The 26,890-nt window shown below is 31.4% G+C and overlaps 1 protein-coding gene across 4 annotated transcripts in view; it reads left to right on the forward strand.

Annotated features, from left to right (window-relative positions):
- The window catches only part of Shab (Shaker cognate b), a 46,541-nt gene that overhangs the window by 6,674 nt on the left and 12,977 nt on the right, over nt 1-26,890 (forward strand). For 3 of the 4 annotated variants that reach the window (XR_012047347.1, XR_012047346.1, XM_072899368.1), the window contains exons 2-4: nt 4,259-5,105; nt 6,503-6,804; nt 24,114-24,197. Coding sequence is in view for 2 of the 4 variants with exons in the window: in XM_072899368.1 (XP_072755469.1) it covers nt 4,259-5,105; nt 6,503-6,804; nt 24,114-24,197 (1,233 nt within the window). In the remaining 2 variants the exon portion in view is untranslated. The remainder of the gene's footprint in view (nt 1-4,258; nt 5,106-6,502; nt 6,805-24,113; nt 24,198-26,890) is intronic. The other variant, XM_072899369.1, reaches the window with a different exon arrangement.

A 26,890-nucleotide genomic window follows, 5' to 3' on the forward strand; every position in this document is an offset into this window, starting at 1 on the left:
GTTCTTAACGTTTCCTGTCAAATTTTTTATATATTTATAATTAAATCTTAAAAATTATAATTTGCAAAATTTTTTTATTTATATACTTGTAAACAACTTTGGAAATATTCATTATGTTAAATATGTGCAAAATATATTGGAATTAAAATGAGCTATTGAATTGAATACCTATTGAATAGATCTGTGAAGCCATATTTACGTATTAGGTTTTAGATATATTGTACGCAAAAAATATACATATTTTTATATTAAATTCATAATATGTATATTATGTGCATATACATATATTTATTTAGAAAATGTTTCAGAAGTTAATGTTATGCGTTACATAAAATTAAAGACTAGTTTTCCTCAGATGCAAAATTCTTTGCTAAATATTTGGTAGCTTGATCATTTGTGTTTCTCGTACAGAGACCACTATATTAAAGGATCACGTATTAGTGAATACGTCGAGACTTCCATTATTTTCTGCATGTGGCTGGAGCAATTATTTGATGACTAATAAAAGCTGTTGTCACTTCGTAACATTAAAATGTTTTTGAAGCAACTAATTACTAACAAAATAACTGATTAACGTATATTATGTTTCTACGTCAATGTGTGTGGTTTATATATTAATTAGCTATTCGTACGCATTTATTAAAATTACTATACCATTTCTCTGCGTTCTAATGCATTGATTACAGGTGTTCGCGCATTATATGTCTTGATGTGTGAGTTTTTATTTAAAATTGTATGATTGAAGTATATATATAACAAAAGTGTAGAAATATAGAATAATAAAATATTATATATATATATATATATATATATATATATATATATAATTGTGTGTTTATGCGTGTGTACACACACACACATACACACAAAATTATACAATTATATTATTATTGTAATAGTGATATTTTATTACTCTATTTCGACACTTTTATATACTACAGTCATACAAAGGAGAATTTATACATACGTCTTGATATTGCACAATTTTAATCTGTACTAAATGCGTAATCACTTTGCAGAGACATCATTCGACATTATGCGGCTGAATGATATACTTGTCCGAATAGTAATTGTAATCATGTGTCGTCGTAAGCTTGTACTTCTCGGGGGGAGGGGGGGGAGGGGGGAGGCCGCTGCATTTTAGCCTAAACAATATGTATGAATTTTTGTGAGCCTTTCTTGTCCGCTTACTTTTCTCAATCTATCTCGGCTTCTTCTAGCCCTAGCCACAATATCTTCTTAAGTGAGAAATGTAAAGAAATAACTCGCACGAACTCGCTTTACCGCACAATACTATTGAATTCCGTTCCGCACACAAAATACACTGCACGCACCTGCTTCACAATCTTAACTATTAACACATATGTACACGCACACATACACACGCACGCGCACACACACACACATACACACACATACACACACACATACACACACACAGACACATATATACACATATATATGCACTTTATTGTACATTCCTTTGGAAACATTGATTTTAACATCGACATCTCTCTCATTCGAGATTTCCCATATAATACATTTAACCCTTTTGCGGTGATATATTGAGATCTGACAATCTTTTCTCTAATAATCTTGAAGCTTTTTAATATTCGATAACTATAGTGTCGATGAACCATTTCTTAGAATTTTTATAAGTTAATAATGTCCAAATAATAAGAAAATTTACTTTTAATCAGTTTCGAAAATGTGCTCTTTTAATTTTAATGTTGTTAACATTAAAATTAAAAAAGCATATTTAATAATGATAATTATTATTGAAATCAATGTTGGATCGCAAAGGGTTAAAATATCAATGACAAATCGATTTTTGTCCCTTCGCTGTTTTTTTTTAACTTTTGCTTATAAAACAATACATTCGGGGCAAATCTAATGAATTAAAGATCAAAATTTTCAAAAATTGACAAAAGTAATATGATTTTCTAGGATTTGAACTATGTAACAATGTTTATAAAAATTGATTGCATAAATATATATATATATATATATATATATATATTGTATATTGTATAATAATATTAATTGAAGAGTGAATTGGATTTTACATAAAAATTGCGTTTATATCTTGTGATATACTTATTTATTTCTCAAATAGCAAAATACTTAATTGTTTTTGTAGATACAAATCTTTAAAACTTTTAGTTTAGCGTCTAATATTGTTAATTTCCTCACTATCCTGTCTTTCAAGAGATAATTGTAGAATTATATGAGCAGTATAAAGCTAATCAATATTTTTATTTGTCCCCGAATGTACGCGCAGTTCCCTTATTTACTTGCGATTAAATATTGCAAAGCAAGCTCCTTGTTATGTTGAGTAATCTCATGATTTCGCTGAGTCCTCAAAGCGACGAATTGATTTCGCATTGTAGCGATTGCACTGGCATAAAAGTAGAGTGGTAATAGGGAAGGGGGTGTGAAAAGGGGAGGGACGGGAAAAATGGTACACGAGTTGGTGACTTCTCGGAAAACAAGGGCATATGGGATTCAGGTCGGGCAAGGGAGCGGGGTTTTGAAGGGACATACATATGTATTTTTATACGCTGGCCGAACAATACAATGAAAACTTGTGTGAGTCGAGCGACGTCGGGCAGACTGCGTTTAAACGACGAGACCCGATAACAAAAGCTGTGTTGCGTCATATATTTTTACGATCCATTCCCTGTTACCAAATCGATCGTCCAGTTTCACAGAAGCGTCAGCGTGACATTGCGTTCTTCTTTACGTTTGTGGTGATTAATTACCGCTTGATCAGGGTTGCGTTTTGCTTCTTCGATGGTTCATCTCTCTTTCTCTTTCTCTGTATTGGTTTCGCGAAGAACCTTATATTGCAAAAATCCTTCAAAAGCTCAATGAGACGCACTCATTAATTGTGCTACTTCTCCTAATCAAAGGCGCAAGGAAGCGCAAATTTGGAGCTAAATATTCACCCGGCAAATAGTATTTCCTTAACGATATTAGGTGTTAAATGAGCAGTAGTATTATTCATCAACAAGCTTCAATTTTAGGAAATATCGTAGTGGCTTTGACTAATTTTACAATGTTTTCATATAAAATAGAATTATGGGATGTAAAAAATGGCGCGTTAACTATTATAGTCGTTTGATTAATATTCATGTAAAAATTATGCATACATGTTGTACGTAAATATAAATGTACAACTAAAATTCGATCAGAGAGTCGCTTTCTGTGTATCGCTATAGTGTATCGCTTGCTTTACTGTATAAATACACAGTGTCATATATGCTAAAAAAATTATATTATATATTAATACATACATACATATGTATATCTGCTTTAATGTATATCGCTGCAAAGAACGTATTAATCGTATCTCCATTGGCTTCGTATTTTATTGTACTATACTTTTTCGCGCAATGAGAGCTTAAATTTTTTTCCGTCACGGTTATTATCGCTTGCCAGATATTCAACATTGATTGAATTTCTATCGTGTTTTTAATTCTATGTATCTATCACCTTTATAGAATCGAATATATATTTTTCTTGTTTTTTATCTGCAATGCTTTTTTCGACAAAATTTTTGGTATCGCGTGATTAAAAAAAAAAATTATATTTGATATTGACAACATCAAGATTCCAGGGAAAAATTGTACTCAAATTATTCCATATGTTTTAGCAATTGTGTCTATTGTTCGTCACAATAGTAGTTCGTACATTTTGATCGTAGAGAATCGCTAGAATGTAGGCAGTTATTTATTTAGGCGTGTTATTTATTACCCTCCACAATGTTTTATCGTAGATGAAAAGGGTAGCATAGCTATGTATTTATACATATGAAATTAATAAAAATTGAAACACTATTGCAACAGCGAATACGCTGAAATCGAAAGAAAAATTCTTTATTATTATTTTTTTTCCGACGAACAGTTGTTGAGATATCGTGAGTTAATGGATTGGGCGAATGTGTGACATAGCACTTTTTATACAATCGAAATTTTAATCGTAGCTTAACAACATTTCTAAATAATATCTCGAAACTGTTCATCGGAGAAATTAATGATAAGAGACTTTTCGATTCGCTTATTAGATTCAGGTATACGCTATTACAATAGTGCTTCAATTTTTGTCAATACTATGTATATAATACAAAGTACTTCGGTAGATTTGATAAAGACGGACAAAGAAAAAAAAATATTAAGAAAGGAAAGTATTTTTATAGATCGCAGGTAGTTCGCGATTGATTAGCTCCGTTTGATCGGTTGACTCGTCGCTTTTCCAGGTGATAGCTGTGATATCAATACTCTTTATTGTGCTTTCGACGATCGCATTAACTCTCAACACCATTCCTAGTATGCAAGTGAATGATGAGAAGGGGAACTTTCAAGACAATCCGCAGCTTGCTATGGTGGAAGCCGTGTGCATCTCGTGGTTCACCCTCGAGTACTTGCTTAGGTTCAGTGCTTCACCGGACAAATGGAAATTCTTCAAAGGCGGTCTTAACGTAATCGATCTGCTGGCGATACTGCCATACTTTGTATCTCTGTTCCTGGTTGAGACGAACAAGAACGCGAACGACCAGTTCCAGGACGTGCGCAGGGTAGTGCAAATTTTTCGTATAATGCGGATCCTGAGAATTCTGAAGCTGGCCCGCCACTCGACCGGGTTACAGAGCCTTGGCTTCACCTTACGTAACTCGTACAAAGAGCTGGGCTTGCTGATGCTCTTCCTGGCGATGGGCGTCCTTATTTTCTCGAGCCTTGCCTACTTCGCCGAGAAGGAGGAGCCCGGGACCAAATTCATAAGCATTCCAGAGACCTTCTGGTGGGCAGGCATCACAATGACCACCGTCGGATACGGCGACATCTACCCCACGACCCCGCTCGGCAAGGTGATCGGCAGTGTGTGTTGTATATGTGGTGTCCTGGTAATCGCGTTGCCCATTCCCATTATCGTCAACAACTTCGCCGAATTCTACAAAAACCAGATGAGACGGGAGAAGGCCATTAAGAGGCGGGAGGCCCTTGAGAGGGCCAAGCGGGAGGGCAGCATCGTGTCCTTCCATCACATCAACCTGAGAGACGCCTTCGCCAAGAGCATGGACCTCATCGACGTCATCGTCGACACCGGTAAGCGACGGATCGATGCGCTCGCGGAGGATATCTGCGATCTGCTTTGTGTCACGAGTCACGACGCGCTTCGCGTCGCCGACTTATCGAACGAACAAACTCGGCCTCGACCCGAGATCATCGTCGCGGCTCTGCGAGCCAACTTGCGAAGCGACACGCACATCGTCCTGTTTCTTATTGTTAGCTATTTTATTTTCTCTTTTTCTTTTCCCCTCAATCTTGTCTCAATCGCGATATCGTGAGATGGAGTGGACTCGTGCAGTCTAGCTTCGTTAGTTCAGTACCACTTATCACGATTAGTTTTCGAGACATTTATCGAGGCTACGATTATGTTTTAAATTAGTCTCAGACGACATGCGAGAGACCTTACTGTTACGGAATCAATTTACCATTCGACGATTCTGACACATTTCTGTAATACGTAACATCCGGCGCGGGAGCAAGGTAAAGGGCGCATGCAAACTCTAAAATTTACCGTAATTACACTATTATCGCGATTGCGCGGATAATAGGCATCTCCTTTCCCCTGTAGATCGCAGTATATTATTAACTCGTTTCTAAGTAGCGCCGAGCACCTATATGCGCTACACCACCCTATATATAATCTTCCCCCATTTCCTAAAAGTCTGGAATTAGTATTAGTAAAATTAGTTTTAGTAACAAAAACATATGTTTTGATAGATATTTATATAAGTAAATAATCATTTTTATCTACCCTTTTGATAAAGTTTTTCATTTTTTTCCTAAGTAACTTTAAATTGTTTTGAATTATATTTCTCAAAATTGTTTTTTTAATTTTAGTTTTTACAGTTGTTTTTTCTAAGAAAATATATTCTAGTATTAAAGATGAAAATTTTATATATATATATATATATATAAATCTATCTTATATATGGATCTATCTTTACTCATAAGAAAATTACGTCAGAACAAATATAGATTTAGTTTTATTGATCAGTTCCATTAATTTGTAACTAATTAATTTATTATTATTATCACAGCTTATAATTCATTCTATCATTAATGGATTATTTGTTTTAATATTTCGAACTAATTATTTTAAAGCCTATTTAGAATAATGTCTATTGAATTTTCCACAGATTCTCGACAAATCAAATAATAGTTGCAGAGATATATAAAATATTTAAATAATTACACTTACACACACCTTTTCTTTATTTCTTTCTCTTTTTTATGAGCTTATATTAGTATACAGGAATTTAAATTAAGAATTTAAATAAGTACACTATTTTTAAAAAATATCTTTTTTCTTTAATTAATAGCACTCGCTCTCTTCTTTTCGACTCCAAGCTCATTCGCTAGAAGTTCATTCAGCGGCTTACTTTTCACCCGCGCTTCATAGTGAGGAACAACACAGACCCTAAACCTGTTTTCAGGTCATAACATGTCCGGGGTGGATGGTAACAGTACAGAGGGAGAGTCCGCGTGTGGCCGCGGACCCGCTCAGACCGGGCCCGGCTGTTACCGTAATTACGAGCATTACAGCTTGTCGAAACATCGGCGCAGTGCATCCAACGCCTGCTTCCCGAACTTGCCCAACGACCTGCCCGCTACGCCCGACAGTCCGAATCGTCGGCTACTCGACTTCGCCCAGAGCGTAACAGGTGCCCAGAACGACGATTACTATCAAGACGAGGTACCGGCGCAGCACGCCAACCAAGGGAATATCACATCTAGCGTAAGTCCCACGTGGAATGTGTGCACATACAAACACTCGCGTGTACTTATGTATGGCGCGTATGGCGAGTTGTTAATGGTTCCTAACGATGCCGAGAAATTAGTAATTTAAAAGCCAGCCTTAATTAGATCTTAATGGGGAACAGCAAAAGTAAAGTCTAGACAATTTTATTTCTCGAGAATAGGATGGGAATTTCTTGCACGATATATGCTGTATGCCTTAATTCCAATTTTAATTCCATTAATCTATATATATATATATAATCAAATATGTATATACAATTTATAATATTCAAATTAATATATATGTATATCTTGTGCTAATTGTTTCATCTTTCAAATGCTATAAAAAGTATGTAAAGTATGTAAAGCGAGATTTAAAAAATGTTGAAATTATTTTTTTCTCATTATTAAAAAATGCATTTTTTTTTCTTATTCCGAAATTTGAAATAATGAACTCTACTGACTCGGTATTAGAAACCTAAGCGAATCATCCCATACGCGCATACATAGAGATCACCGACGATTGCACTGGATGCGCGATTTCACAGTAGTAATGATGTGCGTTTAGTCGGACGGAGCTGCAGCCGTCACTGCCAATACAATTTTTCGCGCGCGATATGGCTGTCTTATTTCAAATTATATATATATATATATATTTATTCAACAAATTGAGAAATATAATGGGAAATAAATCTGAAAAAATATGATACTAATACATAACATTAGTTCCAAATTAAAGATCTTAAATTAAAGATTTTTCTTCTAAATGTTTTTTATTTTTATAAATGTTATTATATAAAATAATATTAAAATAAAATATTTTAAAATAATGACAGAGAAATTATCTTTATATTGTAATCGAAGTAAAATTTTGTTGCAACATACGTTTTGAGTATCGATTCAATTATTTGTATGTATTTTAGAATTTATATATGTATGTTTTTTTTATTTGTCAATTTGTTATTACAAGTATAAATACGTGCATCCATTGCAATCGCGATAATAAAAATCAGTTCATACTCGTCGAAATCGTGTAGCTGCAGAAAACGTTTTTTTATTCTTTTTATATTTTTTTTATATCATGCAAACTGTTGTGTAATAATAAGACGACGAGGTTGAACGCGTTCAATGTGGGCAATCTACTTCTTTTTTTTACGTGTATACAAAGGAAGCACGTCGAGCACACCCTGCTCCTACCCTTAATGCGACCGTCATTAGACGCTAATTATTTGTGATTAACCAAGTATCATTTTTCACCAATGCGAATATTCCATAAATAATAATTATGCTATTACTACATTAATAATTATGCTATTTACTAATATTTATTGATGAAAATTAATCGAAGTAAAACAGTTTTTTCGAAACTTGATTTTAAAAAATAGAGGATTTAAAAGATTTTTATCAATTAAAATTAATTGTACTATACCTTAGTTATGTCATATGACACAAGAGAAAATAATTGATCTGTCAAAATATTCACTTCATTTTAAAAAAGTCGTTAAGATTTTTACGTTATTGCAAAGTACATTATATACTTTCGAGAAGATAATTTATATCAAAAAGAAACATGATTTATGAAAACAATCTCTTCATTTCTCCATTTTTTGCTCACGTAATATGATAATCTTCGAATAATTTTCTTATTAATTATTTCAGAAAATCCATTTTTGCTACGGTAGGATCCTAAAAATATTTTACGAAAGTATATAAGTAATCCAACACATTTTTTCACTAAATAATCTAATTTCTAACATAGTTTCGTTTTTTAGAGAGAAAGAAGTTTCATAGATATAATATTATAATTTTTGTTAAGTATAAGATATATTTATTGAATTTAGAGGAATAGAACATTTGGTGAATAACTGTAATGTAGATAATATTATAATAATTGTGGATTATATATGATTAATAGCTTGTTCAATGTACCCTCCAAGTAGTCTGTTTCCGCTATAAGTAGTCTTGAATAGCACACCCTAAAATTGCAAACCCTAAAATTCTCTGCTGTACTATAAAGTAGCGATTCTCAATTAGTGAAAAAAAGAAAGAAAGTTTATGAAAATAATTAAAGATTTAAGTATTTACTAAGATACTATATTATATATATATATATATATATATATATATATATATATATATATATATATATATATATATAGTGTGCAAGCTCGTATTGTAATAACAAATTTAATCTTAACAGTAAGGCTATATTAGAGCAAGTGGATTTAATGTTATTAAGTTATTTTTTATTCACTTGAGATTGTTAGTTACAACCATTATAGTGTGATATAGTGTGGGACGTTTCGATAATAACTTTTATCTCTTCAGCCACGTTTGTTACTTACATTAAAATATACGAACTTATAAATTAATCCGTGTACATAACATCTAATTATGAATCATACTGTCAATGTCACATGTGTTGTCTTCTGAGTGGTCATCGTATACATTGTGTCCTCCTCTCTTAATTAATGTGCTAACATGATGTTATAATCAAACACAGGTCCGTCAAGACTTTGCAGGAATTTTTAAGATACTGACAGTTACACTGTTGGATGCTAAATTGAGTTGAGCATCAATTAGCATCCAACAGTGTAACTGTCAGTATCTTAAAAATTCCTGCGAAGTCTTGACGGACCTGTGTTTGATTATAACATCATGTTAGCACATTAATTAAGAGAGGAGGACACAATTTTATACGATGACCACTCAGAAGACAACACATGTGACATCGACAGTATGATTCATAATTAGACGTTATGTACACGGATTAGTTTATAAGTTCGTATATTTTAATGTAAGTAACAAACGTGGCTGAAGAGATAAAAGTTATTATCGAAACGTCCCACACTATACCACACTATAATGGTTGTAACTAACAATCTCAAGTGAATAAAAAATAACTTAATAACATTAAATTTACTTGCTCGAATATAGCCTTACTGTTAAGATTAAATTTGTTATTTAAGTATATATTAAATAAAGAAAAAAAGTATATTAATAAAAATAAAATGCTGTAAAAGAAAAGATAAAGCGAAAGACTACATTTTAATGTAATAACATGCAAGTAGAAACAAAGTGGCATTTTTTTTCAATTTTAATAATTTTTTGCTTTTCTTTATTATCATAACTGCAAACTATCTCATATGTATTATCGTGACAAGTATACAATAATATCTGTATTCATGCAAACATGTAATAAAATACACTGTTCTTATAATATACAATGAATAACATGTTTATAAAATTGACAATACCTGCGTTTTGTACATTTTTTTCTCTTAAATTTAATAATTTGTAAAGAATCTCAGAATTTATAATAAAAATGTTATACCAAAGAGATTGAAAAATTAATAAACATTGAGAATCGCTGCTTGCAGAGCTACGCGCTCGATGTGATTTTTTTGTCTATCACATACACTTGTTTTTGCCCCGATATATCGATCGAACCATGCCAATTGTGTGCGATTTCCTCTTTCGTAACCGGTGAAACCCCCGCCGGCAATATTGAGTTCACGAGTTTGGTGCACGATTTCCGCGAGTCGAGTAAATATTTCATCGGAATGGCGTTGGGCGGAGTTTTTTATCGTATGTATCGCTTATTATTTCGTATTCTCACACGGAAGCTCCTCGTGCCCTTGCCGGAAAAATATTTACTCTGGAAGACGAATACATAAGACGTATATGCTTGCGCATGGAGTCGGGCAGAACGTCTTCATGGAGAATTTTATTTCCTTCTATGATCGTTCTTTTTTTTATAACATAAATATAATAACCAATATAAAATAATATAAAATCATATATCATGATATATATCATATCATTGTATTGCTTCTCCTCTGATTTATTATTTTTAATTATATTTTTATCTGTAACTTTTATCGTTACGAGAAAAAAATCAATATGTGACTTTACGTTTTAATATTTAATAATCGTATAGAATATAGAGGAATTGGTATATCGCGAATAGCGTCAAGGACTGACGCTTTCTGCGTAACATCTGTTTCCATATCGCTCTATGCGATGCATATCGCTTAATTGAAAAGGTTACGATCTGTCATATGAGATAGAAACGCAACGTAAAGATATGTACCTGTCCCCGACTTTATCGATCGCAAGTCCTACATTCATTCGATGCAATGGCTAATCCACTTATTTATAATTACTAAAATATAAATTACTCAAGATTATTTTTTTTTTAAATTTCATTGATGACGCACAGTAGTAGTGTTTTTTAAGTAATTGGTAAAAGTAGTAAATTCAAGCATCTCTATTCGAAGTTCTTTTATAATTTAGGTAGAATGCTTTTGTTTAGAATGAATAAAGTTGTAATATCATTTTTAAAAATATTCTGGCATTTAAAAGATTTAATTAAAAAATTCCATTAACAATATGTAACAATATATTGTTTCAATGTTTTAAAACAACTCATAAATAAATAAATTTTAAACCTATTTTTCATATTAATATTTAGTTGTTTAGTTTAGATTAAAAGTTACGATGTAGACAGTTTATATGATATAATCATAATAATTAAACTATTCTTTTGAGTTGAACCGTAATAATAATGTTAATGTCAGTTCGATTACGAATCTTATTAATTATATTTTTAACAGGCAATTAATTAACTCAATTTTTCTCGATTAGTAATATTTTAATTAGGCATTCGCACGCTACTCCATTTAATTGAATTTAGTCTCGCTCCGCAAATGTTACACACTGTTAATTATATCACTCACGTAAAGTGTACCTATAATGTATACTTACGATGCATTCGCACACATGTGCTACATTATATTAGAAAATTGTGTAGGGAATTCTCTCTCGTATAATTTGGACTTGCGACGATCTGTAGTTACAGTCGGGCTCAGATACATAAATAAAATAAAGGTTTGCGCAATGTTTAGTTTTCAAGCCAAATTTGGCGTGTAGCCTCTACGAGTTCTTTATGATTCATTTTTGCTCTCTATATATATATATACAATCCTTCTTGTAGTCGGACGATCTTCGCCCAATGTTTTTCAGTTTGCGAGCGAACCGACGATACGCGGAGCCCGAAAGAATGATTTAATACTGAAAAATTTCCACGGATGCTGGAATAATAAAATTTAACGGTGAACTCTAATTAACTTTATAATTAGCGGAGAAAAGCTCACTTCTAAATTCGCGTAGTTATAGCGTTCAATGCAATAAGTTTTGAGAGAACAAACTTGTGAAATGTACCGTCTGTTAGTCACTTTATAAGTTTGTGAACGGAATCCAACGACTATTCTTTTAATGAACAATATTGTCGAATTTCACGCTAATCTGTTTGGCAAAATTCCTTATTCCAGCTTCCTTGGATGTTCCCTTTTCTTGGCAACATTTACTCTTTTCAGTCGCGAACGATCATGACATTCTTATCGATCGTTTAAAACAACTATGCTGATGACGATCACAACGCGCATTTTTGTTTAACATTCGCTTATCATTTCGTTAATAAATGATATTTGATGTTGCTCTTGATGCAACGTGAAATAAAAATATGCGGGATCTCGATCTAATTCCTATATTTAGTCAAGTATCAGAAGCAAATAGATAAGCATATTATACACGTATAATACTTATATCACTTACACAAACACACACAACAAATATTATTTTAATATATATATTATTTTACTAATACACAAAATACTTGTTGTACAATTCTATCATTGATTATTCATTTATAAATTCTCTGATTCGATGACATTTGATTTTCATTTTTCACAACATTATAACTTTTAATATATCCTCTAGTAACTAAATTTTGAATTATAAGATTTTCTCTTGTGAAATATGATGTGTATTTTATTTTAATTTAAAATTACTAATTATTAATTATTTGTATCTACCAATTTATCTTTTGCTCATTCCATTTGTTTCTGAATATATTGATGTTATTGACTTGATCGTTTTTACTTGAAAATTTGCACGCAAGATTGAATCTTTCAAACTCAAGATAAGAATATTATTCACATAATTGAAAAAAATCTATTTAATATATTTTTAATAACAAATCTACATCCTTTAATAAATTAAAAATAGACAGAAAATAGGAATAGATTCAACGACCATAAAACAACAGCATTGATAGTTGTAAATAAATAACATACACAAGTATACGCATCCGCATTGGATTTTTTATTTTACGATGTTTCGCTGAGCGATAATTTGTGAAATCGTGTCTTGTTTATTTGTCTTGCTCTTCGCGTACGGTCTTATGAACACTATACATATATCAATTATATCCCTGGGCCTAAGCAGCCATAAATCCGATGCTGTTTACATGCTAAACAGACACGTCGGCATCGATCCCCACTCTTGCAATCGAACTGACAACATCCGCCAAATACGCTTTTTGTTGACGAGTCGCACGCGTCTAATAATTCTCGAGCCACGCGATATTATTTTTAACCGAGCGTGCATCACTGCGGTCCTGGAATGCTACACTCCCGAACAATGAGTACACTGTTCTCTTTTAATAGCGAAGCGGTGGCACCCGGTTCTCACGACGCGTGTCTTATTTAAGAAGATGACTCTGCTTACGAAGACGCGACGGAGGAGAGGTAGTGTCACTCATTCCGCAAATTGTCGGAGCCGCGTTGCGACGCGCGCGTTTTACATTTCCTGAAGTACGACTTTATAAATAAACACGCGCATAAACACGGGTTATGTCTTATAGTGAAACGAGATGACCACCTATTATTTCTCTTTCTTTTAGGAGATTGTTCTGACGTACGATTGAAGCTTTTTATATTCTTTACATCTTCGTTCTTTTATATTATTGACACTTGTATTGCATAAAAAAAAGGGGTGAATTTTAGTGAATGAACTTAAGTGGATGAAAACATACTCTAAGGTTGTGTCTGTCTTTTTGTATGCTTCTCTAAATCATTTTTGACGATAATTTGTGAAACTACTGCGGAAAAGTCATTGCCGGTGAAGTGAGTTTTCCGTTCTGTTCATCTAAAATTTTGATGATCTTAAATTCACTCCTGGGTAAAGAAATATTCATGCGAAACGAGAACAAGTGCAGTTCGCGTTTGCAGAATTACATAAGAATTATGTAGTCCAAATTAGGAAGAGTTAATTAGTTCAAGAGTATTCAGGAAGACTGTTTTAACTGTTGCATGTACGATATAGTATATTCAACGGCTAAAATGTGAAATTATACGTGAAAAAATTTAATAATTACAATAAAATAATAAAGGGGTGAAAATTAATAATATATGAGACGATTAGAAAAATGTTTGACATAATTTTTAATGTTATCACAAAAGAATCATATATTGCACAATTTTAAAAATATCATTAAAAAGATATATTTTTCGCGGTACTCTCTCCCCCTTTCTCTCTCTCTCTCTCTCTCTCTCTTTCTGTCTCTTTCTCTCTTTCTTGCTCTGCCTGAATAATCATGAACCGGCGGCGCGACAAGGGTGGAACCGGGCACGACTGAACTTAGAGGACTCGCGCGCGATAAATCGATCACCTGGTGACAGCTGTCTCTCTCTCACGCACTTGGTGTCGCTATGTTGCAGGCAATGTCCGACAGCGCGCATTGACCGGCATCGTTGAGCGAAGCTGCCGAGAGACACACACTCGTCACACACTCGCTCGATCACACGCAAATTTACTACCTGCTCTAATATGTCGGACCTTGCCGAGCCCTATCAACTCGCCCCCAATCGGCGATGTGTGCTGATTCTCTTCGCCTCTAAGTGTATACTCTTCTCCCTCGCCCGCCCCCACCCCCCCCCCCCCTCTCTCCCTCCTTTGACCTTCTCTCTTCGGACACGAGCGGTCTCTCCTTTCCTCATCGGGACGAACACATACGCCGGACCGTTCACAGGATGAGGGACGGGAAAACCACAAACTCTTTGAAGTAAACGCGTGAGTCGCGTCAATACGCTGATTGACGATTTGAATCAGAGACTCGCGACAACAGAAGATTAGATGTATGATTGATTCGATTGATATTTTATTTTTACTCGTTCATTTCATGTCAAAAACAATTCTGACGTACAATTATTTAGCGGTGATTTCTTATTTATGAAGAGCTACTCGCAGGATTTATCTGAAACGATTCAACGTTCAAGTTTCTTTAATATTTAAAAAGTAGTGTACCTTTTTTCATTTACATAGTTAATCGTACGCTTTCAACTGCTTGAAATTTGCATATAACTAGAAGAATCGATGAGTTGTGAACTATATTAATGAATGCGGTCCGTATTCATCCGTCCGCATTAATGCGTTCGACTGTACAATATTTTTTATTATATCAATTTCTAATCCGAATGAATAATATCGTAGTAAAATTTTTAATAATTAATTACATTAAAAATTTTTAAAAATGAATTTCTAGTAAAAAGCTAGCTCCATTCTGTTTAATAATAATCGCGCGGATAATGCTGAATGAATTATTGAATCGATATAAAAGAATCAATGTATATAAGAATATTTATAGAGGTATCACACTCTCTTATTATTGTACTATGATTTTAAATAGAATATCTTCGTGGTAATTTAAGAAGTTACCGCTCTAATCCGCGTTATATTTTATAAAATATTGATGTCTTTTAATAGAAATGCTGTTTTAAAGCATGTATTACGTCAATTTATCCTCTATCTAATCTTCTTTGAACGTGATCGACTAGCTGTGAAAATACTTTAATCACCTTTGCGAGCGACAGAAAAGCTGATGAAAGGGCAAAGGGCGACGACGCGGGAGATGTTGCCCTTCTCCTCGCACGGTCCGGTTGCCATTGAATTCAGCCAAAAAACGCGAAACGCTGGGAAAGATTATATATTGTCAAAAATTACCAACGATTTACGCTCCCTCATATATCCCGTTTTATTTTTCACTGCATTGTTTCACGCGTTATTTTTGTATTTTTATATTTGTTGATCTCTTTATTCATCATTACACGGTCATCTTTTTGCGCCAATACAATTGTCAAAATTTCCTTGTTATTGATGAAATATTAATGTATTGATAAAATATATTCATTCATTAAATCGATATAAAAAAAATAATTTTCAAGGATAAATTGTAAAAGTTTTAAATAGTTGTGTGTGTACAATTATAGATATTAAAGAAGAATATAATATATCCCATTTTTATTCTCCTTTTCAATCTTTGCTTTGACTTAATGTATAAACATAATAAATAATGTATGTATAATATTATTAAGTAACAAAAATTATTTTGTTATTTATTGCGAGAAAATTTTCAACAAATATCTAAATCTTTTTAAATCCTATGTATTGGCTCGTCAACGTATAATCATTAATCATTGTTATCTCAAAAGTTAATATTCATATTTATGTTTCATAGTGACATAAATTTATACATTGGCATGTCTCTCACGAGAAATGGATGGATCGTGTATTTTTTTTCTTATATATCTTTCATCACGACCTGTGGATTATGCGCGAGCGTACGATCGTTGAGCATGATTTATCTTGAACTTTAGAAATTGTACCATGCTCTCGCTCGACCTTCGTATTAGCTTGCGTATCGATCATTCCCGAAAAAAATGTACAATTTCATCTTTCACGTATATTTTCGCGTAACAAAAAAAATTATTTGTATAAAAAAAATTATAGCGACAGATATAATATTTAACTACAAAATTATTACAATTACGCTTTATTAAAATTATTAATTACGTATATATTATTCACATTATTTTATTTGATTTGATAACTAATCGCGGGAGATCGGGAAGATCGAGCTTTGCTCTCGCTAAAAGATATTGTCTCCGTCCTAGATACTAATCAAATACGCTGCGAGTCAGTGCATTGAAGGAATAAGCTATGTATTAGACGTATACAGAATCGCTTTGTAGTTCCGTATAGATCGCTTAATGTATACGATATCGCTCCTTTGATTGCGGTTTAATCGAATAGATGAATGATTCCTCATAATTTAATCTTGTGCACGTTACGCGGTTTCTATGACGATACGCGAATACGAATCTCTTGAAAATCAGATATTGATTGCACTCATAATGCACGATCAAACACTTTTATACATAGTATTTGGTAACATATTACATTAAATATCATGTCACTCGCATGATAGTTGAATCTAGAAAAATATATTTGAAATAAACACATCTGGACACGTTGGCATACTTAGCGCGTCATTTTTGTTACTACATTAAAATACTTTATGTAAAAAACAAGATATATACATTTTAAACACAAGAGTAATTTTAATGAAATTTTTTTTAAACACTTGAAGTTCCAAAATTTCTATGAGAAATTAACGTACCAAAGAAAGAAATTAATCAGTAAATGCGTTTTTTAAGATATTTTACAATAAGAAAACATTAATTCTAGTCAGAAAGGCTCTGATATTCTTTGATGGTTCCTACAATATTAAAAAGAAATTTGTTTCCGTGTTTATTTTATTCTCTCTTTCTCTTTTTTTTTTGTCTTGATATTCTTCATGTCATACATACATGTTAAATATATGTATATCTGATATAATTTATACAATCGATTATATCTGTATATGTATAATATGTATATGAAACATAAAATAATTTAACATTCACTAATTAGTGTGCAATGACAAAGTTGTAATACAACGTTGTGATTTTTGTAAAATACAAATATATCCAAATTATAATATATAAACTAGTGTCCGAAATATTTAAAAGAAATAATTGTGTTTTTTTAAATTATTTGATTTTTAAAGATATTTAATGAAAAAAAAATGTTCTAAAATTTTAAATTCTAAAGTTTTAATTTACATTTTTTATATAAAATCTGGTAAATAAAAATTTAATTCTTATGTAAAGAATCTAAATAATTATTGTATAAACATCTAAAGTAACTTGGAAATATGTTATATGTACATAAAATATTAATATTATAAATATTTTATTAAATATTTTATATATGTGTAAAATAAAACCTAAAATATTTTATATATGCATTATATTAGATAATGATATAAAATAGATTATTACTGCGGGGAGATAAATGTGCAATTAATTTTATGAGTAATAAATAAATTGAATCAGTTATAAATTGCTCACCCCACGATTGCTCCACAGTCGCCCGATGGTTTCCAGGACTTACTCCTCCTCTTTGGCTTATTTTTTGTTTTTTCATGGCACAACACTCGCAAAATCATAATTAATTACAAACTCACACACGTAATCGATAGAATACGACACTTTGCACGGCACTCCCGATATTAATCACGCGACGCGCATTTTATTATATTATGATGGGAGAACAACAAAAAACTGTGATCGAAGAGAATATACGATCCGCTTATTGTTAGCTGAAAATTTAAATTTGAATCGATTCAATCGCTTGTGTCTTATATATTACTTTGCTTTCAATTCGAAAATGATGTATAAATTACATTCAAATAAGCAAAGAATTCAAAACCAAAATAAAAGACGATAATATATTCGAAATATATTTAAAGAAGCAATTAGAGCCAAATACATGTGTACGTATACGTTGCTATAAAACAATTTATAATTCCTTATCGCATGGATTCTTTCAAATAAATTTGTATTATTAATTATTATTTATTAATTAATATATTATTAATAAATATTGTGCGAAATACATGTTTCGATAATTAACCATCACCGCGATACTCTTACAAGTTATTAATCGAAAATTACTTATGCGGAACGATAATTGCTAATAGTATTTCGCTGCTGAATCATGTGATTGTACTTACTCTTGCTATTGCGTCTCGAAGACTGATAACAACAAGAAGCGACTCACGCTGTGTGAATGACAGGACCCCCACCACCGCGTGAGTAAGAACAAGATTACCGCATGTAAACACGATAGGGTAGACGAACGCCAAATACTGTTAATTCAAGAAACGTGATTATTCTCCTGACGAGTATTACAATTAACAATTAACGATTTGTAAATATATTAATATGACAGCTGTTTAACAAAATATGTATTCCGCGCAATTTATTTCTTTAGGATAGAAATCGAAGCGATAGCAATTATAAATTATTATTTTTTCCTATTTAGGGCGATAAATATTTCTACAATCTTTGGATTAGAATATATTTTACATCGCTTGAGTCGAATAATAAATCAAATGAAGGAAAACCGCGATATACTTACCGTCCAATAATACATTTATTTCGTAATATTTTGTAATATTTTATGACAGTATAGTTGAATCGCGTCTTAACTCGTTTGATTTTCGTTTGATTCTTATAATAATCGCGCGATATAAAAATAAGATGTCGCTTTACAGTTATTAATCAAATATTATAGATAGAGGTCGAATTGATGGTTAATGTTTCAAATAACCAACAGTCATGATACGCGAATATTTAGAGAATCACACGACCTAATCATGCCTGATACGCACGCAAATTCATGATTGAAGCTAATCTTACATGTGTCGACAAACTTTTTAGGCGTGTTGCTTGATTATAGGGTAAAAAATGTGTAGAGACTCGCGAACTTCTCTTGCAGCCAATTAACACGTTTGAAAAATTTGTCGTGTGACCACATGTAATATCAGCCTTAAGGCCGGGTCTACAATAGATGTAGTAAGCCTTAAGCCGTAAGAAATTAACCAACTACAATTGACTTTAAAGAAGAATAATGAATATGATTGGTTCATTTCTTACGACTTAAGGCTTATTATAGCTATTGTAGACCCGGCTTAAAGCAGTCCTGATTCCGTACGCGACAGTATCACAACGTGTACATATTTCGTGATTCAATCGATCAAGGTAAATTGTGTGACAAATTTAACTATATTTTTGAATACAGAACGGTCTGCAAATATTTATCTTTAACTTGTATATTTATTCACCTATAAAACAGATAGTAACCTGAAAGAGCGAATAAATATTACTTGTTAGCAGATATAATATTGTCGCGAATGGACCATGAATTTGACCGCGCAATTTTTCAGTGTCCAAATGATCGTAGCTTCGTAATTTTTGTTCTCCCATCGCAATATAAAATAAAGTATGCATCGTGCGCAAATATTGTTGAGAGTGTGGTAAAATGTCGCATTCGACCGATTACGTGTGTGATTGTAATTGATGTTTTCGCGAACAAGTGCCATGAAGGAAACGGCAAAGGATGAACAAGAAGGAGACGTATGTCCGGAAAACATTTGGCGAAGCAGCTCCGTAAGGTGAGCAAGCTTTAACTTATTTACTTTTTTTTATTTGTTACTTGAGAAAATTAATTGCTCCTTTATTTCTTTAGTAGATTTTAATATATCTAATATGATAAATATGATGGATATATATATACATGCAAATATTTTAGATTTTATTTTAGAAAATATTTCAGACATTTAATAATATATTTATAATTAATATTTTTGTATAAATATATATAAAATGTTTCAATATTGTTTAAAATTTATAATTGTTTAAATTCTTTATATTATATAACTAAATTGTTATTAATCATATATGTTATTGTAAAATATTTTCTTTTGAAAATTAGATAACTTTTTTTTAATTACAAATTATAAATTAAATTGAACGCGAAAATAAGTATTCTTGAAATATTAATTATTTTGGATACTGCTTTATAAGTTGGATATATTTATTTTACAGATCGACATTGTACAACTCCACAGTTGCGCATCAGATTGGTGAGCATTAAATTATTTTTTATTTTATATTTTTTATATTTCTTATTTTATATTTTATTTTATATAATCTCAAGATGATGGGGATTTATGCAAAAATTATATCATATGTACATATAAAAAAATATGTGAGATATGGAGAAAAATGGGAGACAAAGAAAGAGACAGAATATTTATACGTAAAATAAAAGAAAACATCAAGATCAATTGTATCAAGAGTTTTTAAAGAATAAATATACATAAGAGAGAAAAAGAGAACAAAGAACAAGAGTATGGACTAAATGATTTTTTAGATAATCTTTTTAGATCATGATTATTATTGAATATTCTTCTTATTACAAATTATACTTTAAGCAAAATAAAAATTTTTGTTTTGGCATATAATGTGAATTTTTACAGAAATTTTGGAACTGTAATATTTTATAGTCTTTTTGCTGTTTATTTCTCTCCAGTTTGTACTTTTATGATAATTTTATTGTTTTACATGTCCTATATGTCATTATTTTTGCAGGCTTACTTATTATTATTATTAGGAAATTTTTCATTTTTTTTAAAACGCTACAACTCTTCAAATATAAAATATTTTTCTTTTATTTCTTGACAACAATCTTGTTTTTATTTTTTTAAATCCATTAAGTAATATCCCATCTTTCCATTTATTAAAGACAAACATTTTTAATACTAAAATAATACATCACAAAAGTTTCTTACGTATAAAAGTACTTACTTAATATAATCACAGACTGAATAAGGAAGACATGATAGAAATATGTGATTTATAAATTCGGAAAAATGATTAGCTTGCAATATTACTAATAACAGTTTACTAATAGGTTTCTGTTTTGAATCTATCTGAACTTCAATGAATAAATATATTAATTATAAGATATAAATTTAAATTAAGATTTTAATTTAAATTTATATTAAGATTTTTACATGTATTAAACACCTTCTATTAGAAGGAAAGTATCTGTATTTTATAATTTGGAAATGATTTATTTTTGGAAACACTTTTAATAAGACTATTATGTTATTTTTTAATGAATAATACACGTGTGAAAAATTTGTATTATGAATTTTTAAACATACATACACCCATGCATACGCGCGCATTTTTCCATTTTGCACAAGTGCATATTAATAACACGCAATGCTATTAGTACGCAAATACTGAATAAGAGATTTAAGATGACTAGATTAGTTTGCTTAGTTTAGTTTGCTTTGATGACACTTGATGATTTCATTTCAAATTATTTCTAATAAAAAGGAAAAAAAACTTATAAATCGACGCGCTTTGTACGTCCACGTGCTCGTTTAAGAATTAAGATATTTCTCGTCAAAGTAGATATTTAATAAAGTGAAGCGTCAATGTTTACAATTTCTTCGATGATTAAAAAAATCATAACGCACCATTAATCGCACTAGATCACTTCTACGTGTATTTTTTCTTCATGTTACTAGCTATTTAATCGAAAAATTAGGCTGTATTATGATAAATGCGTCATTCAACATTCGTAAAAAATATTTAACAAATAATTAACATGCATTCGTAATAAATGCAATTTTGTAATGCAATTTTTTAAAAGCTATAATGATAGATGATAAATATAACATATTACGAAATATGTGTACGCAATATGGATTTGCGCGATTTGGTGCTTATATTACTATTAAGAATGAAATATCTTTGAAATATGTGTGCGTGCATGTGTGTATGTGCGTGTACACTGCCTATACATAAACATTGTCTCACACTGTCTGTTACTTGTCTGTAACAAACATAAATATAGAGCTGCTATAATCAGAAGTCGTTCGATCTCTTTATATATTCGCGTCATTTATATACATTATTTAGTTAGAGCAAGCGAACAAAGCAATCGATGAAGTTTACTGCGAGGTTATTGCGTTGTGCGTGAAAAAAAACGAACTTTCAGTTACAGTGAAGTTCATTGCTGCGCGCGATTATCGTGAGCTATTGTTAAAAAAAGAGACTAATTAAGATTAATTAAGATAATCTCTATTCAATTTTTTTGTTATTTAAAAGTAAAATAAATACATTAATTAAAAGAAAAAGGATATAAAACTTCTTAAAATGATTAATTATCACATATAATAATATGTGATTACAACACAGTCATTGTATATATATTGGACAAATCAATTTCTCAATCTGTTACAATGAATTAGAAACAGTTATTTCTTATCTATCCTCTTTACAAGATACAGCTATTAAATTTAAAATATGTGTAATTATATTGAAAAAGGTAAGAGAAAAAAACGTGTGAAATAAAAAATTACTTAAATCTTAACTAGTCTCTCAATTCGAAAATAATACTGTAATACTTGTGATATATATAATACAACTGACCCGAATAGAGAACAATCCTCTAAACTTAAATTGACACTGGAACGCTGTGTTTTTTTTTAGCATTTGCATATATCGTAATATGGTGGAAGAGCATATTAAAATAAAGAAATCAATTGTGTCATCGTTACAGTATTTTATTAAAGTTTGATCGCGTTCGCAACGCGCCGACATAGACAGGACAGCAGCTTGAATGCGACTCGATTTCGAAAAGTACGCTTATGAAATGTGCCATTCGCGTAAGTAACGTAATAAAAAGTAATTGTGACGTCCGTCCACGCGAAATTCCACATTCCACCGATAACACGTTTTATTCGATTTTGCGTTGTTTTTTACACTCGACACTTTCAGCACCGTGTTTGTACACCTCGGTTGTTCGTTTCTCTACGGGATTGATTATTAATGATAAATTTGTTGATGAGTTTGAAATTTATTTTTCTTTTAAATCGAGAAGACTTTTAGTATTCATCATTTCTGCAAAATTTAAACGCGATAAAACTTTAAAGTTCTGAATAAAAAGACATAAAATTTTATTTTTTAATTATACTTAAGCAATTTTTAGTTGTGTAAAATTTAATTAGAAATTTTTTTTTTATTGCATATCAAAACATTACAATCACAGTATGATTTCTCGTCATGTTTTCGATAAAAAAATTGACTACAACACAAGGAAATTACTAACTATTTTATAATTTACATGATAGAATTTCGATACTATATAAATGTATCTTATATTGGCTAAACGATAAAACATTTCTCGACCGTTTAAAAAAAAAAAATTCGTCGTTTCAAAGCAAATTAAAAGCATTAATATATGGATTATAATAAAATCAGAGACGGTATTATTTTTTTCAAAGGTTCGCGTGCGCAAAATAATTAGTAAACGGTCGAGACATATTGAAACAAATTACTCGTATACACGATAAAGAGAGACGTACATTCGATCTTCCGTTTTGTGATCGTCGACATGCTGTGACAGATTTTGTTCTCAATTTCGTGTAACACGAAAACCCTGTCTCTGTCTCTTTCTCTCTCTCTCTGGCTCCACGTGATCATACGTTGCCTCGTCTTTACGCTCACATTAAGTTTGATATTTCTGCTCGCTCGCGAAGCGGTCGAACCGTTTTATCGGCAATAATCACAATCGAGGGAACAAGTGAGAGAAAGAGAGGAAGAAGGATACATTAGAGAGTAAGGAGTAAGAAAAAGAAACGCTTCGATCGCTTCCGAACCGAGGGCCGTGTGTTTACTCACGAAAAGTAAAACAGGAAATTGTGTGTGTGACCTTTTATAGGATGAAGAGAAAAAAGACAGCAGAAAATTCGAGAAAATTGATGAATTACCTAGCGAATTCGAGTGTTGCTTTTGTACTACGAAGGTATTTACGATCACTAATGTTTTTCCTCAGGCGGCACTACATACACCAATGGGCTGTCGAGCGAGTATATAATATTCGAGACTATATGAACCAGTCGCGCGTGGACAATAAAAAAATCTAATCTCTATTTTATACTATATACCGTGAGAGCGTGATATATATGTATATATATATATATATATATATATATATATATATATATATATATGCATATACATATATATTTTTTTCTCGCTCTGCATATTTCGTACTCTTCATCCGGACACAAACTTTCGCCCGTACGGCTTTACGGGCGGCATGTGATTTTCTATTTTTTTTTTTTTTTTGCCTTAATACTCTTTCTCTCTCTTTCTCTCTTTGCTTCCCGAGAAATCGAGACATATCATTCTATGCAAATCCAAGTCTATACGCTCACCGATGTGCACACTCTTTACATAGTCCACTGGGTGTATGCATTGCCTCCCCTGCCATCTCTCCTCAACGGAGCAGCACAACTTTTTCATTGATACCAACACCATCGTTCATTCTCTAAAGCTTTAGACGCAACCGCAGCTCGTCTCTCCTATCAAAACTTGCGTGCCTAATACACGACATTTTGTAGGTCAAGGCACGTGGTGTTATCGCCTATAGGGCGGTCACGCCACGCGCCGATATGCGCGATGCCTTCTCAACACCACCATTTCCCTTGATACCCTCCAACTAGAGAGCCAAATATACTTTAGAATCGATAAACGCGCGCGTATATACCTCATGTACGACGTGAGGATAATTTCCTGCCTTCAAGTTTAAAGTTAACGAGCTGCCGCACGCGAGAAATCCGCCACGCCGAACCACTTGAGTCGTTCCCTTTACTCTGATGATTAGGAATCGCCAGGGTCTTCATCTTCGTTTTTTCGCTAAAGAAAACGTGCAAAGATCATTGCTCGTAATTTAAGACTTATTATCGAATCAAAAATTAGATTATTTGTTGAAAAATCTAATCTTAAAATAGAGCTATCTAATTTTTAAAACATTATTAAAATTATAATATAAAGATATACATATAACAATGATGATTTTATTTATGGAAGGAATAGAAGTATCAGTAATAGTAATAGTATCAGTAATAGTATCAGTACATTTTTAGTTCTTTGTATCTTTGAATATCTAATCCAATTACATCTATATATTTATGTCATTTTAGGTATCATGTAATTGTCTTTATTAATATGATGTAATCTGTTATAGATTTCGTCGTAGACTTGATATTTTTAATATATACAGAATAGATATTAAATATTTAATTGTTTTTGTTATCAGCATTATTGTATTTTTAGTTTAAAAATTACAACTAACTTACGCTGCATGCAATATATACTATATTTTATATTAATACCTTAATATATTTATTTAAATATAATTACCTAAATTGAGGATTTTAAAAATTGTTTGTCAGTTCTATTTGATCCATCTTTTTTTTTTATAATTAGCGACTTTTCCATTGTATACGTTTATTCGTAAAAAGGCAGGAAATTATTCAAAGCTATTTCATAGACGAACATAAGATGTACTTATGTTCGAATAGCATATCAATAGAGAGATCGTATGTACATAAAAATATTATACTCGCCTCTCTCTTTGAATTTCTAGTTTCTTCACTGGTACAAAGTATACATGTACTCGTCCCGAAATTCATTCGCTTCATTATCTCACGCAACACGGTCGTATACTTATCACGCAATCGAATTAATTCATAGGACGAGATTTATCAACGCGTGCTCGTCGCAAAATTTTTTGTACCACGCAATTGTGGATTTAAAAATTATCGTTTTATTTAAATAAATTTACAATCGAATTTTTCTTCATTAAATTAAATAAAATTATAAAATCGTAATATAATATTGTACATTAATATAAAATCAAACATTGAATTCGTAAGATACATTGAGTAATTTTATAAATATCTTCTTGTTGATTAAATTATCAAATGTTTATCTTATATTTTATTTTCTGTCTCATAACTCAGTACAATTTTACTCAAGAGACTATGGAAAATTATGTTGAAAATTTTTTATTTTTAGTTCTATCATGCATAGTACTCATCATATTACATATATTAAGAAATACAATTTTTTTTATTGTCAACAAATCTAATTATATATATTTTGTCTTACAACACACTAAGCTCTTGTATATTTTTTAGCAAATATTAAAGAAAAAAAAGATAAAAGAAAAAAACCTATATTTTTTAATATATCACATTGATAAATCATGTCAGAAACAGTTGTTGATTATGAGCACAATTTGAGAAAATCTCGTCCCGCAGTGATGAAATAATATCTGGTGTGAATATTAGTTTCTTCTTTTAATTGACGTAACTAAAACCGCGTTATAAAATAACATAGCACAAAACTTTCGAAACCGAAATGTTATTTCGTTAATCATGCTTACAATGATACGACTGCGTGAATATCAAATCGTACGAAGACAATTGTTTTATAACATTTTCGTTGATTGAGCAGCCGAGTAAAAGGCAATGCTCGAATTTCATCGAAATAAAAGATACACCTTTAACGATCGTATATCCATTCCGCGCGAAGCGCACTATTTCAATTTCTTTTTCTTTTTTTTTTTTTTTGACGTTTATTCCGTAATATACAGAAATTTTATATTTCACTCGTTTTGGTATCAAAATTTAATAAATAATATATTAT

The sequence above is a fragment of the Anoplolepis gracilipes genome, chromosome 9, assembly GCF_047496725.1.
Source record: "Anoplolepis gracilipes chromosome 9, ASM4749672v1, whole genome shotgun sequence".
NCBI lineage: Eukaryota > Metazoa > Arthropoda > Insecta > Hymenoptera > Formicidae > Anoplolepis > Anoplolepis gracilipes.